Source organism: Babylonia areolata, chromosome 33 (assembly GCF_041734735.1).
Source record: "Babylonia areolata isolate BAREFJ2019XMU chromosome 33, ASM4173473v1, whole genome shotgun sequence".
In the NCBI taxonomy this organism is placed as follows: Eukaryota; Metazoa; Mollusca; class Gastropoda; order Neogastropoda; family Buccinidae; genus Babylonia; species Babylonia areolata.
In genome coordinates this window covers 20,243,504-20,256,376 of record NC_134908.1, presented here as the reverse complement: position 1 = coordinate 20,256,376, position 12,873 = coordinate 20,243,504, and the positions used below count along the sequence as shown (strand labels likewise).

At 42.7% G+C, this 12,873-nt stretch overlaps 1 protein-coding gene across 1 annotated transcript in view; it reads left to right on the top strand.

Annotated features, from left to right (window-relative positions):
- Positions 1 to 1,537: 1,537 nt before the first annotated feature.
- The window catches only part of LOC143277169 (uncharacterized), a 24,179-nt gene continuing 12,843 nt past the window's right edge, over positions 1,538 to 12,873 (top strand). Inside the window, exons 1-5 of the mRNA XM_076581934.1 lie at positions 1,538 to 1,633; positions 2,767 to 2,862; positions 6,675 to 6,822; positions 8,977 to 9,126; positions 10,308 to 10,468. Of these exons, the coding sequence (XP_076438049.1) occupies positions 1,615 to 1,633; positions 2,767 to 2,862; positions 6,675 to 6,822; positions 8,977 to 9,126; positions 10,308 to 10,468 (574 nt within the window). The 5' untranslated portion in view covers positions 1,538 to 1,614. The remainder of the gene's footprint in view (positions 1,634 to 2,766; positions 2,863 to 6,674; positions 6,823 to 8,976; positions 9,127 to 10,307; positions 10,469 to 12,873) is intronic.

Sequence of the window (12,873 nt, the reverse complement as noted above, 5' to 3'; positions counted from 1 at the left end):
GCTGCTGTCTCTTAACTCTCTCCATACGAACGGCGAAAGAGACGACGTTAACAGCGTTTCACCCCAATTACCATCATCAAAATATTGCAAGAGGAAGGCTCTTATACTGAAGAGGTGAATGTTGACAAAGAATACCACAATTCTGACGACGGAAGCTAAAGGTTGGGTCATTCACACACCCACTGGACATCCGAGGGGTCTGTGTAGAGGAGAAGAGAGGACTGGCCGTACTGAGTGAGTTAAAAAGTTTAAAAACTTCCGTTGCTCCCCGTCTCTCCCCCCCCACCCCCCTCCATCCCCCCTCCGTCATTTCCCTCTTTATTTGTTGTTCCTCTGTCTTCCTTGTCTCCTTCTGTCTATCTGTCTGTCTGTCTGTCTGTCTGTCTGTCTGTCTGTCTGTCTGTCTGTCTGTCTGTCCCTGACTCTCATTATTCTCTCTCTTCCTCTCACTCTCACTCTCTCTCTTTCTTCTTCTCTCTCTGTCTCTCTCTGACTCTCTTTCTTCTTCTTCTTCTTCTTCTTCTTCTCGCTCTTTTTTCTTCTTCTTCTTCTCTCTCTCTGACTCTCTCTCTCTCTCTCTCACTCTCTCTCTATCTCTCTCTTTGTTCTTCTCTCTCTGTCACTCTGTCTCTCACACTCTCACTCTCTCTTTCTCTCTTTCTTCTTCTTCTCTCTCTCTTTCTCTGATTCTCACTCTCACTCTCTCTCTCTTTTTCATTTTCTCTCTCTGACTCTCTTTCACTTACTTTCCCTCTCTTTTTCTTCTCTCTCTCTCTCTCACTCACTCTCTCTCGCACTCTCTTTTTCCTTTTCTCTCTCTCACTCTCTCTCTCTCTCTCTCTCTCTCTCTCTCTCACACACACATACACACACTCTTTCTGACTCTCACACTCTGTCTCTCTCTCTGACTGCCTCTGTCTCTCTCTCTGACTGTCTCTGTCTCTCTCTCTGACTGTCTCTGTATCTGTCTGTCTGTCTGTCTGTCTCTCTGACTCTCTCTGTCTCTCTCTCTAACTGACTCTCTCTGTCTCTCTCTCTGAATCTCTTTCTGTCACTCTGTCGACGACGATAATCTAGGCGGCAAGCAGTCTCGCTCAGTTTAGTTGGGGTGTGTGTGTGTGTGTGTGTGTGTGTGTGTGTGTGTGTGTGTGTGTGTGTGTGTGTGTGTTCGTTCGTTCTTTAGTTTAACGTCTTTTCACTGTAAGTGATATTAGACGAGGGAAGGAAAAAAAAATCGAGTGGGAGAAGGGGGAGGGGGTGGGGGCAGGGGGGAATTACTGTGTACGCATACGAGTATGTGAATGTGTGTGTGTGTGTGTGTGTGTGTGTGTGTGTGTGTGTGTGTGTGTGTGTGTGTGTGTGTGTGTGTGTGTGAAAAGGTTGGCTGCCACATATTGTCGCTGGCGACAATATTTGCCCGTCGGCAATATAGGCTAAGCCCGGCGACAAATTGAGTGGCGATATTCGATCAGCTTTAAGCAGCACTTTCAACGCAGTCGCAGTTAGCGTGTGTTGTGAAGTTGTTGTGTTTGTGAATTCAACGTCTGGATAAACAGTGTGTGCGAGAGGTGTTTTTTGTTGTTGTTGTTGTTGTTGTTGTTGCCATAGCCGTTGATGTTTCTAACGTTTTCAGGTCAGAGGAATTGTTTGGTTTTCTTCTTTGTTTGTTTGTTTATTTCTTTTTTTGTGTTTTTTCATTCATTCATTCATTCATTCATTCATTCATTCTTTCTTTCTTTCTTTCTTTCTTCCTTCCTTCGTGTTTTCATTCATTCATTCATTCGTTCGTTCATTTTTTTTCTTTCTTTCATCCTTCGTATTTCATTCATTCATTCATTCTTTCTTTCTTCCTTCCTTCCCTCCTTCGTGGTTTCATTCATTCATTCATTCATTCATTCATTTATTCATTCTTTCTTTCTTTCTTTCATTCTTTCTTTCTTTCTTTCTACCTTTCTTCGCATTTCATTCATTAATTCATTCATTCATTCTTTCATTCATTCATTCATTCATTCATGCATTCATTCTTCCTTTCTTTCTTTCTTCGTGTTTTCATTCATTCATTAGTTCATTCGTTTGTTCGTTCGTTCGTTCATTCTTTTCTTTCTTTCTTTCTTTTTTTTTTCCTTTCTTCCATCCTCCGTGTTTTCATTCATTTATTCGTTCGTTCGTTCGTTCTTTCGTTCTTTTTTTCTTTCTTTCTTTCTTTCCTTCTTTCTTTCTTTCTTCCTTCATTCTATTCTTCCGTCCTGTTTGTATCCATCATTTTTTTCTTTCTTTCTTTCTTTTGTTCTGTCTATCTCTCTTTCCTTTCTTCTTTCCTTCTTTCTTTCTTTCCTTCTTCAATCCTTCCTTTGTGTCTTCACCCATTCATTTCTTTGTATCTTTCTTTATTTATTTCTTCCTTCCTTCCTTCCTACTTTATCAATTCGTTTATTCATTCATCACTCTCTTTATTTATTCCTTCATTCATTCCTGTCTGTCTTTGTTTCTTTCTTTCTTTCTGTCTGTCTTTTTATTTGCGATTTTTTTTTCTTTATTTCTTTCGAATGTTGTTTCCATTTTATTGTTGTTGTGTTGTTGTTTTTCCAGGTTCGATCATTTTAACAAACCATATGATGTTTGTACAGCATCGTGTATGATTTATTGTTGTTTCATTTTAACCAAATCAAATGCATGGATTATTGCTATCATAGGTCGCGTCATTTCAATTTATAGAACAGATGTTTGTGTATGTACCATGCGTGCGAATTTCCAACGTTGTTGCAGGGTGTGTCATTTTATCGAAGCAGAAAATGTTTGTGCATCATTTGTTTGGAGTGTGGATGGCCGTTGTGATTCTATTCGAAGCGGCTTTTTCAGACGGTGAGTTTGTATATTCCATTATCATGATATTTAAGTAGACTTAAAAACAACAACAACAACACCACACACTGTTTAAGATGGCTTTAGCTGCTGTATAATATGATTCAAGTTTTATTTAGTCTTTTGTGTTACGATGGTAATTTTTCGTTGTCATGGTTATTGTTTAAGTTTGGGTTTTGTTTTTGATTTTTTTGGTACTTGTATTGTTTTATAAAGACGACATAACAGATATATCATCTTGTTTTCTTCTTTTTTGTTTGTTTGTTTTAAATTATCATATTGTTTAACAGTAGTTTTTGATGACAGCATATTGTTTAAGATCACATTACCAAAATATCACACTGTTTAAAAATATTTCTTATCATCATATTGTTCAATGATGACTATCGTTTATTTTATTTTATTTTATTTATTTTATTTTATGTTATTTATTTATTTTTATCTGATTTCATTTTGTTTAAAGATGATTTCATTTTAGTACGGACATTGGAATGGAATCGATGATAGTTTTTTTTATTAAAAAAAAAAAAATTAAACATTTTCTGAACTTCTATGCTGACTTTCAGAAAACACGTTGAAAACACAGTTCTGAATGAGAAAAGGAAAAAAAAAAGTTCTCTGTCAAAGGTTATTAACCCTTTCACCGCCAGTCAATTTAGAGTACAAAATTCCCTTGTGGTATTAAGACAGTGGTTAAGAATAGCTGGGGATTCCCCCCTGCGATGTATAGAAAATATGGCCTATCCTACCTACCACCGAACATTAAGAGCAGTAGGTTCATGGATAACAGACCAAGGAATGGTCACCTTTCAGTGACATGGGTCCTCTACCACGCCTGTGCATAAATGCGAGCTTGGCGATGAAAGGGTTAATAGCAGCCAAAGGTATTGAGCGACGCAATTTCTTTCCCTCCTGTTGTAAACCTACAGTTTAGTTGTTCTCAACCTTTCCCCCCAAGTTTGACTGGAAAATCAAACTGAACGTCTAGTCATTCATTCGGAGGAGACGATAAACCGAGGTCCTGTGTGCAGCAGCACGCACTTGGAACACTCTAAAAAGAACCCATGGCAACGAGAGTGTTGTCGTCTGGCAAAATTCTGTAGAATAAATCCACTCTGATAAGTACACAAATACATACATGCATGCACTCAAGGCCTGACTAAGCGTGATGGAGGTTATGCTGCTGGTCAGGCATCTGTCTAGATGCGTGGGTGCGCGTGTGTGCGTGTGTGTGTGTATGTGTGTGTGTGTGTGTGTGTGTGTGTGTGTGTGTGTGTGTGTGTGTGTGTGAGAGAGGGGGAGAGAGAGAGAGAGTTTTTCTGTGTGTGTGTGCGTGCATGTGTGTGTGTGTGTGTGCGTGTGTGTTTGTGCGCCTCTGTGTGTGTGTGTGTGTGTGTGTGTGTGTGTGAGAGAGAGAGAGAGAGAGAGTTTGTCTGTGTGTGTGTGTGTGTGTGCATGTGCGGAGGAAGGTGGCAGAATGGTTAAGACGCTCAGTTGCCAATACAGAGAGTCCGTGAGGGTGTGGGTTCGAATCCCGCTCTCGCCCTTTCTCCTAAGTTTGACTGGAAAATCAAACTGAGCGTCTAATCTTTCGGATGAGACGATAAACCGAGGTCCCGTGTGCAGCACGCACTTGGCGCACTGAAAAAGAACCCATGGCAACGAGAGTGTTGTCCTCTGGCGAAATTACGTAAAATGAAATCCACTTTCATAGGTACACAAATATGTAAGCATGCACTCAAGGCCTGACTAAGCGCGTTGGGTTATGCTGCTGGTCAGGCATCTGCTCAACAGATGTGGTGTAGCGTGTATGGATTTGTCCGAACGCAGTGACGCCTCCTTGAGAAAGTGAAACTGAAACTGAAACTGCATGTGTGTGTGTGTTTGTGCGCCTGTGCGCCTGTGTGTGTGTGTGTGCGTGTGTGTGTGTGTGTGTGTGTGTGTGTGTGTGTGTGTGTGTGTACAGTGCGTGCATGTGTGAATATGCACAAGTTTTTTTTTTAGATTGATATGCACATGTATGTACCCTAATTTCTACTGTATCTGTGTTTGTGTATGTATGAATTTCGATTTATGTTCGTATCTTGTTATGTACTGCCCCCCCCCTCCCGCCGCCCCCCCCCCCCACCCCCCAATATTCCTTGTGACCCCGGTACACTTGGTAATAAAGTCACATTCTATTCTATTCTACATGGCGCGGGTACAAACGGTCACACACTTAAAATCCCAGCCCTGTCATGTTTAACGAGTGAACGTGGGTGTTGCAGCCCACGAACGAACGAACGAAGAAGAAGAAGAAGAAATCTATAATGAACATGTGTTTCCACATGTGAGAGGAACAGATGTCGTGGCTGTTTCAGTTGATAAAAGGATTTTTTTTTGGTGGTCTCTGTGTGTTGTGTTGTATGCGTGATTTTACTTGCCCAACACTCGGCTTATATCACAGATTGACATAAGTTTACATTTGGGCCAACAGCAAAGTGAGAGCTGTATTATCAATGGTTTCTCCAGTCAATGGGAAACCATTTACAGTTTAGTCTTTTTGTGAAGGACTATGACTCTCAAACTAGGAGGCAAAATTGCACTGGTTCTTAGTGCTGCAGCCTTGTGGGCTAGTTGGCCTTTGGGAACCATCCCCAACGCCGACTGTCCTAAAACCCTCTTGGCCGAGAGAGTGGGGATGTAACTTGGGCAAGACACTCTCCACTATAATCAGATTCTAGCCCAAATAGTCGGAACAGCAGTTGCCTCCTCTGCTGTTCTGATGGTCATAGTCGGACACGACTGACTATCATATATACATATATATATATATATATATATATATATATATATATACATACTTGCAAGTGATCTCAAACTGCCCCCCAAGCTTGTGTTGACAGACATCTTTTGAGATTCACCCTTCATGGTGGAACGGAGGCCGAGTGGTAACACACGTCCATCTCACAATCTGAGGGTAGGGGTTCGAATCCCACAGTCGTCAGAATTCTCTTCCCACACCCTTTCCACTAGGCCTTCAGTGGCGGTCTGGACGCTAGTCATTCGAATGACACGGATAATTATACCGAGGTTCCGAGTGCAGCATACACTTAGCGCACGAAGAAGAAGAACAACAGAATGTTTGTCCCTGCCAAAAATTCAGTAGGACAAAAACCCACGTTGATAACCAAACAAATACACTTGAAGACAAAAGAAAAAAAAAGAGAAAAACAGATTATGCAATTCCCCCCTTTTTTTTCAAAATTGATTGATTGACTTGTTTATCTGATAATTTATTTATTTATAATTTCAACCATTTATTTTTTTTCCACCTTGTTATCTTTTTTTTCTTTCGCTTAAAAAAACAACTATCTATCTATCTATCTATCTATCTAACTCTATATCTCTCTCTATTTCTCTCTATCTCTCTATCTATCTATCTATCTATTTCTCTCTCTCTCTCTTTCTCTCTATCTATCTCACTCTCTCTATCTATCTCTCTACCTATCTCTCTATCTCTCTCTCTCCCTCTCTCTCTGTTTCTCTCTATCTCTTTATCTATCTATCTATTTCTCTCTCAATATATATATATATCTCTCTCTCTATCTCACTCTCTCTCTCTATCTATCTATCTATTTCTCTATCTCTCTATGTATGTATGTATGTATGTATGTATCTCTATCTATGTATCTATCTATGTATCTATGTCTCTCTCTCTCTCTCTCTATATATATATATATATATATATATATATATATATATATATATATATCTGTCTATCTATCTTTCTATCTTTCTCTCTCTCTATCTATGTACCTATACATCCACAGATGAAGCCCCTGTTGTCATGAAAGCGGAGCCAAGATACTTCTACCCGGAAGTGACGCAATCAGTGTCGCTGACGTGTTCCATGACGTCACCGTCTGGTACAGAGCGGCCATCCCAGGTGGTCATGATGCAAATTAAGAGGTCAGCAAGGTCAGTGAATTGGAAGGTCAATCTTTAGGTGTGCCGTTAGTTAGTTAGGCTACTTGCTTGCTCGAAATGTTAGTATTCATTTATGAATAATTTATTCGTATATTTGTTTGTCTGCCTATCTTTGTGACTGTCTCGTAATCGATTTTCCTCTATCTATCTATCTATCTATCTATCTATCTATCTATCTATCAGAACAGGGATACATTGTTGATGTGAAGAACAGGGATATGTTATTGATGTCAAGAACTGACGGGCGCAATAACCGAGTAGTTAAAGCGTTGGACTGTCAATCTGAGGGTCCCGGGTTCGAATCTCGGTAACGGCGCCTGGTGGGTAAAGGGTGGAGATTTTTCCGATCTCCCAGGTCAACATATGTGCAGACCTGCTAGTGCCTGAACCCCCTTCGTGTGTATACGCAAGCAGAAGATCAAATACGCACGTTAAAGATCCTGTAATCCATGTCAGCGTTCGGTGGGTTATGGAAACAAGAACATACTCAGCATGCACACTCCCGAAAACGGAGTATGGCTGCCTACATGGTGGAGTAAAAACGGTCATACACGTAAAAGCCCACTCGTGTACATGCGAGTGAACGTGGGAGTTGCAGCCCACGAACGCAGAAGAAGAAGATGCCAAGAACAGGAATATCTTATTGATGTGAGGAACAAGAAAAAATGTTATTGACATTGAAGAATCACGGTATCACGGCAGGGATATGTTATTGACGTGAAGAACAGGGATATGTTATTGACGTGAAGAACAGGGATATGTCATTGATGCTAAGAACAGGAACATGTCACTGATGTTAACAATCATTGTATAGCAGCAAGGGATATGTTATTGACGTGAAGAACAGGGATATGTTATTGACGTGAAGAACAGGGATATGTTATTGACGTGAAGAACAGGGATATGTCATTGATGCAAAGAACAGGAAAATGTCACTGATGTTAACACTCATTGTATAGCAGCAAGGGATATGTTATTGACGTGAAGAACAGGGATATGTCACTGATGTTAACAATCATTGTACAGCAGCAAGGGATATTTTATTGACGTGAAGAACAGGGATATGTCACTGATGTTAACAGTCATTGTATAGCAGCAAGGGATATGCTATTGACGCGAAGAACAGGGATATGTCACTGATGTTAACAGTCATTGTACAGCAGCAAGGGATATGTCATTGACGTGAAGAACAGGGATATGTCACTGATGTTAACAGTCATTGTACAGCAGCAAGGGATATTTTATTGACGTGAAGACCAGGGATATGTCACTGATGTTAACAATCATTGTATAGCAGCAAGGGACGTGTTATTGACGTGAAGAACAGGGATATGTCACTGATGTTAACAGTCATTGTACAGCAGCAAGGGATATGTTATTGACGTGAAGAACAGGGATATGTCACTGATGTTAACAGTCATTGTATAGCAGCAAGGGATATGTTATTGACGTGAAGAACAGGGATATGTCACTGATGTTAACAGTCATTGTACAGCAGCAAGGGATATGTTATTGACGTGAAGAACAGGGATATGTCACTGATGTTAACAATCATTGTATAGCAGCAAGGGATATGTTATTGACGTGAAGAACAGGGATATGTCACTGATGTTAACAGTCATTGTACAGCAGCAAGGGATATGTTATTGACGTGAAGAACAGGGATATGTCACTGATGTTAACAGTCATTGTACAGCAGCAAGGGATATGTTACTGACGTGAAGAACAGAGATATATTGTTGATGTGAGGAATCAGAGCAACACAACATTCTGTTGCTGTGATGCACCAGTCTTCTTTTTTCGTGGGCTGCAGCTCCCACTCGTATATACACGAGTGGGCTTTTACGTGTATGACCGTTTTTATCCCCCCGTGTGGCAGCCATACTCCGTTTTCGGTGGGTGTGCATGCTGGTTATGTTCTTGTTTCCATAACGCTGACATGAATTACAGGATCTTTAACGTGCGTATTTTGACCTTCTGCTTGCGTATACACACGAAGGGGGTCCAGGCACAAGCAGGTCTGCACACACGGTAAAATCTCCACTGTTTACCCACTAGGCGCTGTTACCGAGATTCGAACCAGGGACCCTCAGATTGAAAGTCCGAGGCTGTAACCACTCGGCTATTGCTGAACGATGATTACAGCAATGCAGCGGCCAGTGGAACGAAGCCAGCAGACAAGAACAAAACGAAAACGAAAGAAGAGACTTCCAAGAAAGGACCTGACGTTCTTCTAGCCGGGGTCAGTTTTCACGAGGGAACCAGGCTTCATGTGACAGAAGACAACGCTAAGCAGTAAGTGTGATGGCCTGAGTGAGTGAGAGGGAGGGAGAGAGGGAGTGAAAATGCGTGAGTGAGTGAGTGAGTGAGTGAGAGGGAAGGAGTGAAAATGAGTGAGTGAGTGAGTGAGTGAGTGAGTGAGTGAGAGGGAGGGAGAGGGAGGGAGGGAGTGAAAATGAGTGAGTGAGTGAGTGAGTGAGTGAGTGAGTGAGGAAGTGTTTGTGAGTGCTTGTGAGTGAGTGAATGAGAGAGTGAGGGAGTGAGTGACTGAGTGAGAGGGAGGGAGGGAGTGAAAATGAGTGAGTGAGTGAGGAAGTGTTTGTGAATGTGAGTGTTTGTGACTGATTGATTGATTGAGTGAGTGAGTGAGAGGGAGGGAGGGAGTGAAAATGAGTGAGTGAGTAAGTGTTTGTGAGTGTGAGTGAGTGAATGAGAGAGTGAGGGAGTGAGTGAGTGAGGAAGTGTTTGTGAGTGTGAGTGTTTGTGAGTGAGTGAATGAGAGAGTGAGGGAGTGAGTGACTGAGTGAGAGGGAGGGAGAGAGTGAGTGAGTGAGTGAGTGAGTGAGTGAGTGAGTGAGTGAGTGAGTGAGTGAGTGAGGAAGTGTGTGTGAGTGCTTGTGATTGAGTGAATGAGAGAGTGAGGGAGTGAGTGAGTAGGAAAAAAAGGGTTTGTGAGTGGGTGAGTTAGTGAGTGAGTGAGTGGGGGGTAGTGAGTGAGTGAGTAGGATAAAACCAGTTTGTGAGTGGGTGAGTTAGTGAGTGAGTGAGTGAGAAGGAGAGAGTGAGTGAGCGAGTGAGTGGGTGGTTGAAAAGGAGAGAGTATCTTAAGTTAGTGAGTTGGGGGACAGCTCGAGAGTGAGTGAATAAGTGGGAGAGACTGAGTGAGAGAGTGAGTGTGTGAGTGAGCGAGTGAGTGGGAGACAGTTCTTGTGAGTAAGTGAGATGGTAGAGGTGATAATTCAGACTGGAATCGACTAAACAAAACTAAATTCAGTCAAACTAGCCGACCGTGACTTTTTTTTTCTGGGGAGGGAGGGGGTTTGGGGGGTGGGGGGGGTGGGGGGTGGGGAGGGGACTACTACTGATTTGACCCCGCCCCCCCCCCCCCAACACCCCACACTCCTCCCCCCCCCCCCCACCGCGTGACGACATCAGTGGCCCTAGTGACGTCACCACGCGTGACGTCATCATTGCAGGCGGATGGAGGTGGAGGGCGACCTCGAGGATAGGAGGCTGGTGCTGACCATCAGACTGCCCGGCTGGGGAGACGCCGGGACCTACCTGTGTCTGGTGTCAGCGATGAGGTCGGACTATACCTTTGTCTACCTCAGTGCCTCCTCCAACCTGTCTGTTCTAGGTGAGTGGGTGTGTATTGGCGGTGGTAGAGGTGGTGGTGGTGGTGGTGGTGGTTGAAGTCGTAGTAGTTGTTGTCGCGTGTGTGCATGTGTGTGTGTGTGTGTGTTCGTGTGTTCCTGTTGTTGTTGTGCCAGTGGTAGAAGATGTTTAGTTGTAGTAGTTGTTGTTGTGCCATAGTAGCAGCAGTAGTAGTAGTAGTAGGAGAAGGAGTAGGAGGAAGAGTGAAGAGGGGGGGTTGTGTACTCGAGGGCGCGGTTTGTAGTAGTAGCAGTAGTAGTGGTGGTGGTGGATGTTATTGTTATGCCAGTAGTAGTAGCAGTAGTAGTGGTGGTGGTGGATGTTATTGTTATGCCAGTAGTAGTAGCAGTAGTAGTGGTGGTGGTGGATGTTATTGTTATGCCAGTAGTAGTAGCAGTAGTAGTGGTGGTGGTGGATGTTATTGTTATGCCAGTAGTAGTAGTAGTAGTAGTAGTGGTGGTGGATGTTATTGTTATGCCAGTAGTAGTAGCAGTAGTAGTGGTGGTGGTGGATGTTATTGTTATGCCAGTAGTAGTAGCAGTAGTAGTGGTGGTGGTGGATGTTATTGTTATGCCAGTAGTAGTAGTAGTAGTGGTGGTGGTGGTGGATGTTATTGTTATGCCAGTAGTAGTAGTAGTAGTAGTGGTGGTGGTGGATGTTATTGTTATGCCAGTAGTAGTAGTGGTGGTGGTGGTGGATGTTATTATGCCAGTAGTAGTAGTAGTAGTAGTGGTGGTGGTGGATGTTATTGTTATGCCAGTAGTAGTAGTAGTAGTAGTGGTGGTGGTGGATGGTATTGTTATGCCAGTAGTAGTAGTAGTAGTAGTGGTGGTGGTGGATGTTATTGTTATGCCAGTAGTAGTAGCAGTAGTAGTGGTGGTGGTGGATGTTATTGTTATGCCAGTAGTAGTAGTAGTAGTAGTGGTGGTGGTGGATGTTATTGTTATGCCAGTAGTAGTAGTAGTAGTAGTGGTGGTGGTGGATGTTATTGTTATGCCAGTAGTAGTAGTAGTAGTAGTGGTGGTGGTGGATGTTATTGTTATGCCAGTAGTAGTAGCAGTAGTAGTGGTGGTGGTGGATGTTATTGTTATGCCAGTAGTAGTAGTAGTGGTGGTGGTGGATGTTATTGTTATGCCAGTAGTAGTAGTAGTAGAGGTGGTGGTGGTGGATGTTATTGTTATGCCAGTAGTAGTAGTAGTAGAGGTGGTGGTGGTGGATGTTATTGTTATGCCAGTAGTAGTAGTGGTGGTGGTGGATGTTATTGTTATGCCAGTAGTAGTAGTAGTAGTAGTGGTGGTGGTGGATGTTATTGTTATGCCAGTAGTAGTAGTAGTAGTAGTGGTGGTGGTGGATGTTATTGTTATGCCAGTAGTAGTAGCAGTAGTAGTGGTGGTGGTGGATGTTATTGTTATGCCAGTAGTAGTAGCAGTAGTAGTGGTGGTGGTGGATGTTATTGTTATGCCAGTAGTAGTAGTAGTAGTAGTGGTGGTGGTGGATGTTATTGTTATGCCAGTAGTAGTAGTAGTAGTAGTGGTGGTGGTGGATGTTATTGTTATGCCAGTAGTAGTAGTAGTAGTAGTGGTGGTGGTGGATGTTATTGTTATGCCAGTAGTAGTAGTAGTAGTAGTGGTGGTGGTGGATGTTATTGTTATGCCAGTAGTAGTAGTAGTAGTAGTGGTGGTGGTGGTGGATGTTATTGTTATGCCAGTAGTAGTAGTAGTAGTAGTAGTAGTGGTGGTGGTGGATGTTATTGTTATGCCAGTAGTAGTAGTAGTAGTAGTAGTAGTAGTAGTAGAAGGAGGAGTTTGTCTTTCTGAGTGCTTAGTTTGTAGTAATAGTAGTAGTAGTAGTAGTAGTAGTAGTTGTTGTTGGTGGTGGTGTTGTGCCAGTAGTAGTAGTAGTAGAAGGAGTTTGTCTGAGTGCTTAGTTTGTAGTAATAATAACAGTAGTAGTAGTAGCAGTAGTAGTTGTTGTTGTTGTGCCAGTAGTAGTAGCAATAGCAGTAGGGTCTGTGTAGTGGTAGTAGTAGTAGTAGTAGTAGTGGTAGCTGTTGTTGTTGTTTTGTCAGTAGTAGTAGCAGAAGTAGTATTAGTAGTAGAGGTGGTAGTGGTGGTGGTGGTGGTGGTAGTAGTAACAGCAGTAGGGTGTGTATAGTAGTAGTAGTAGTGGTAGCTGTTGTTGTTGTTGTGTCAGTAGTAGTAGTAGCAGAAGTAGTGGTAGTAGAGGAGATGGTAGTGGTGGTGGTGGTAGCAGCAGCAGCAGTAGTAGTAGTAGTGGTGGTGTGGTGACGGTGGTGGTGGTGGTGGGAGGACGAAGTGTGTGCCGCTGGTTGTGGTGGTAGTATAGTAGTAGTAGTAGCTGTGGTGTGTGTGTGTGTGTGTGTGTGTG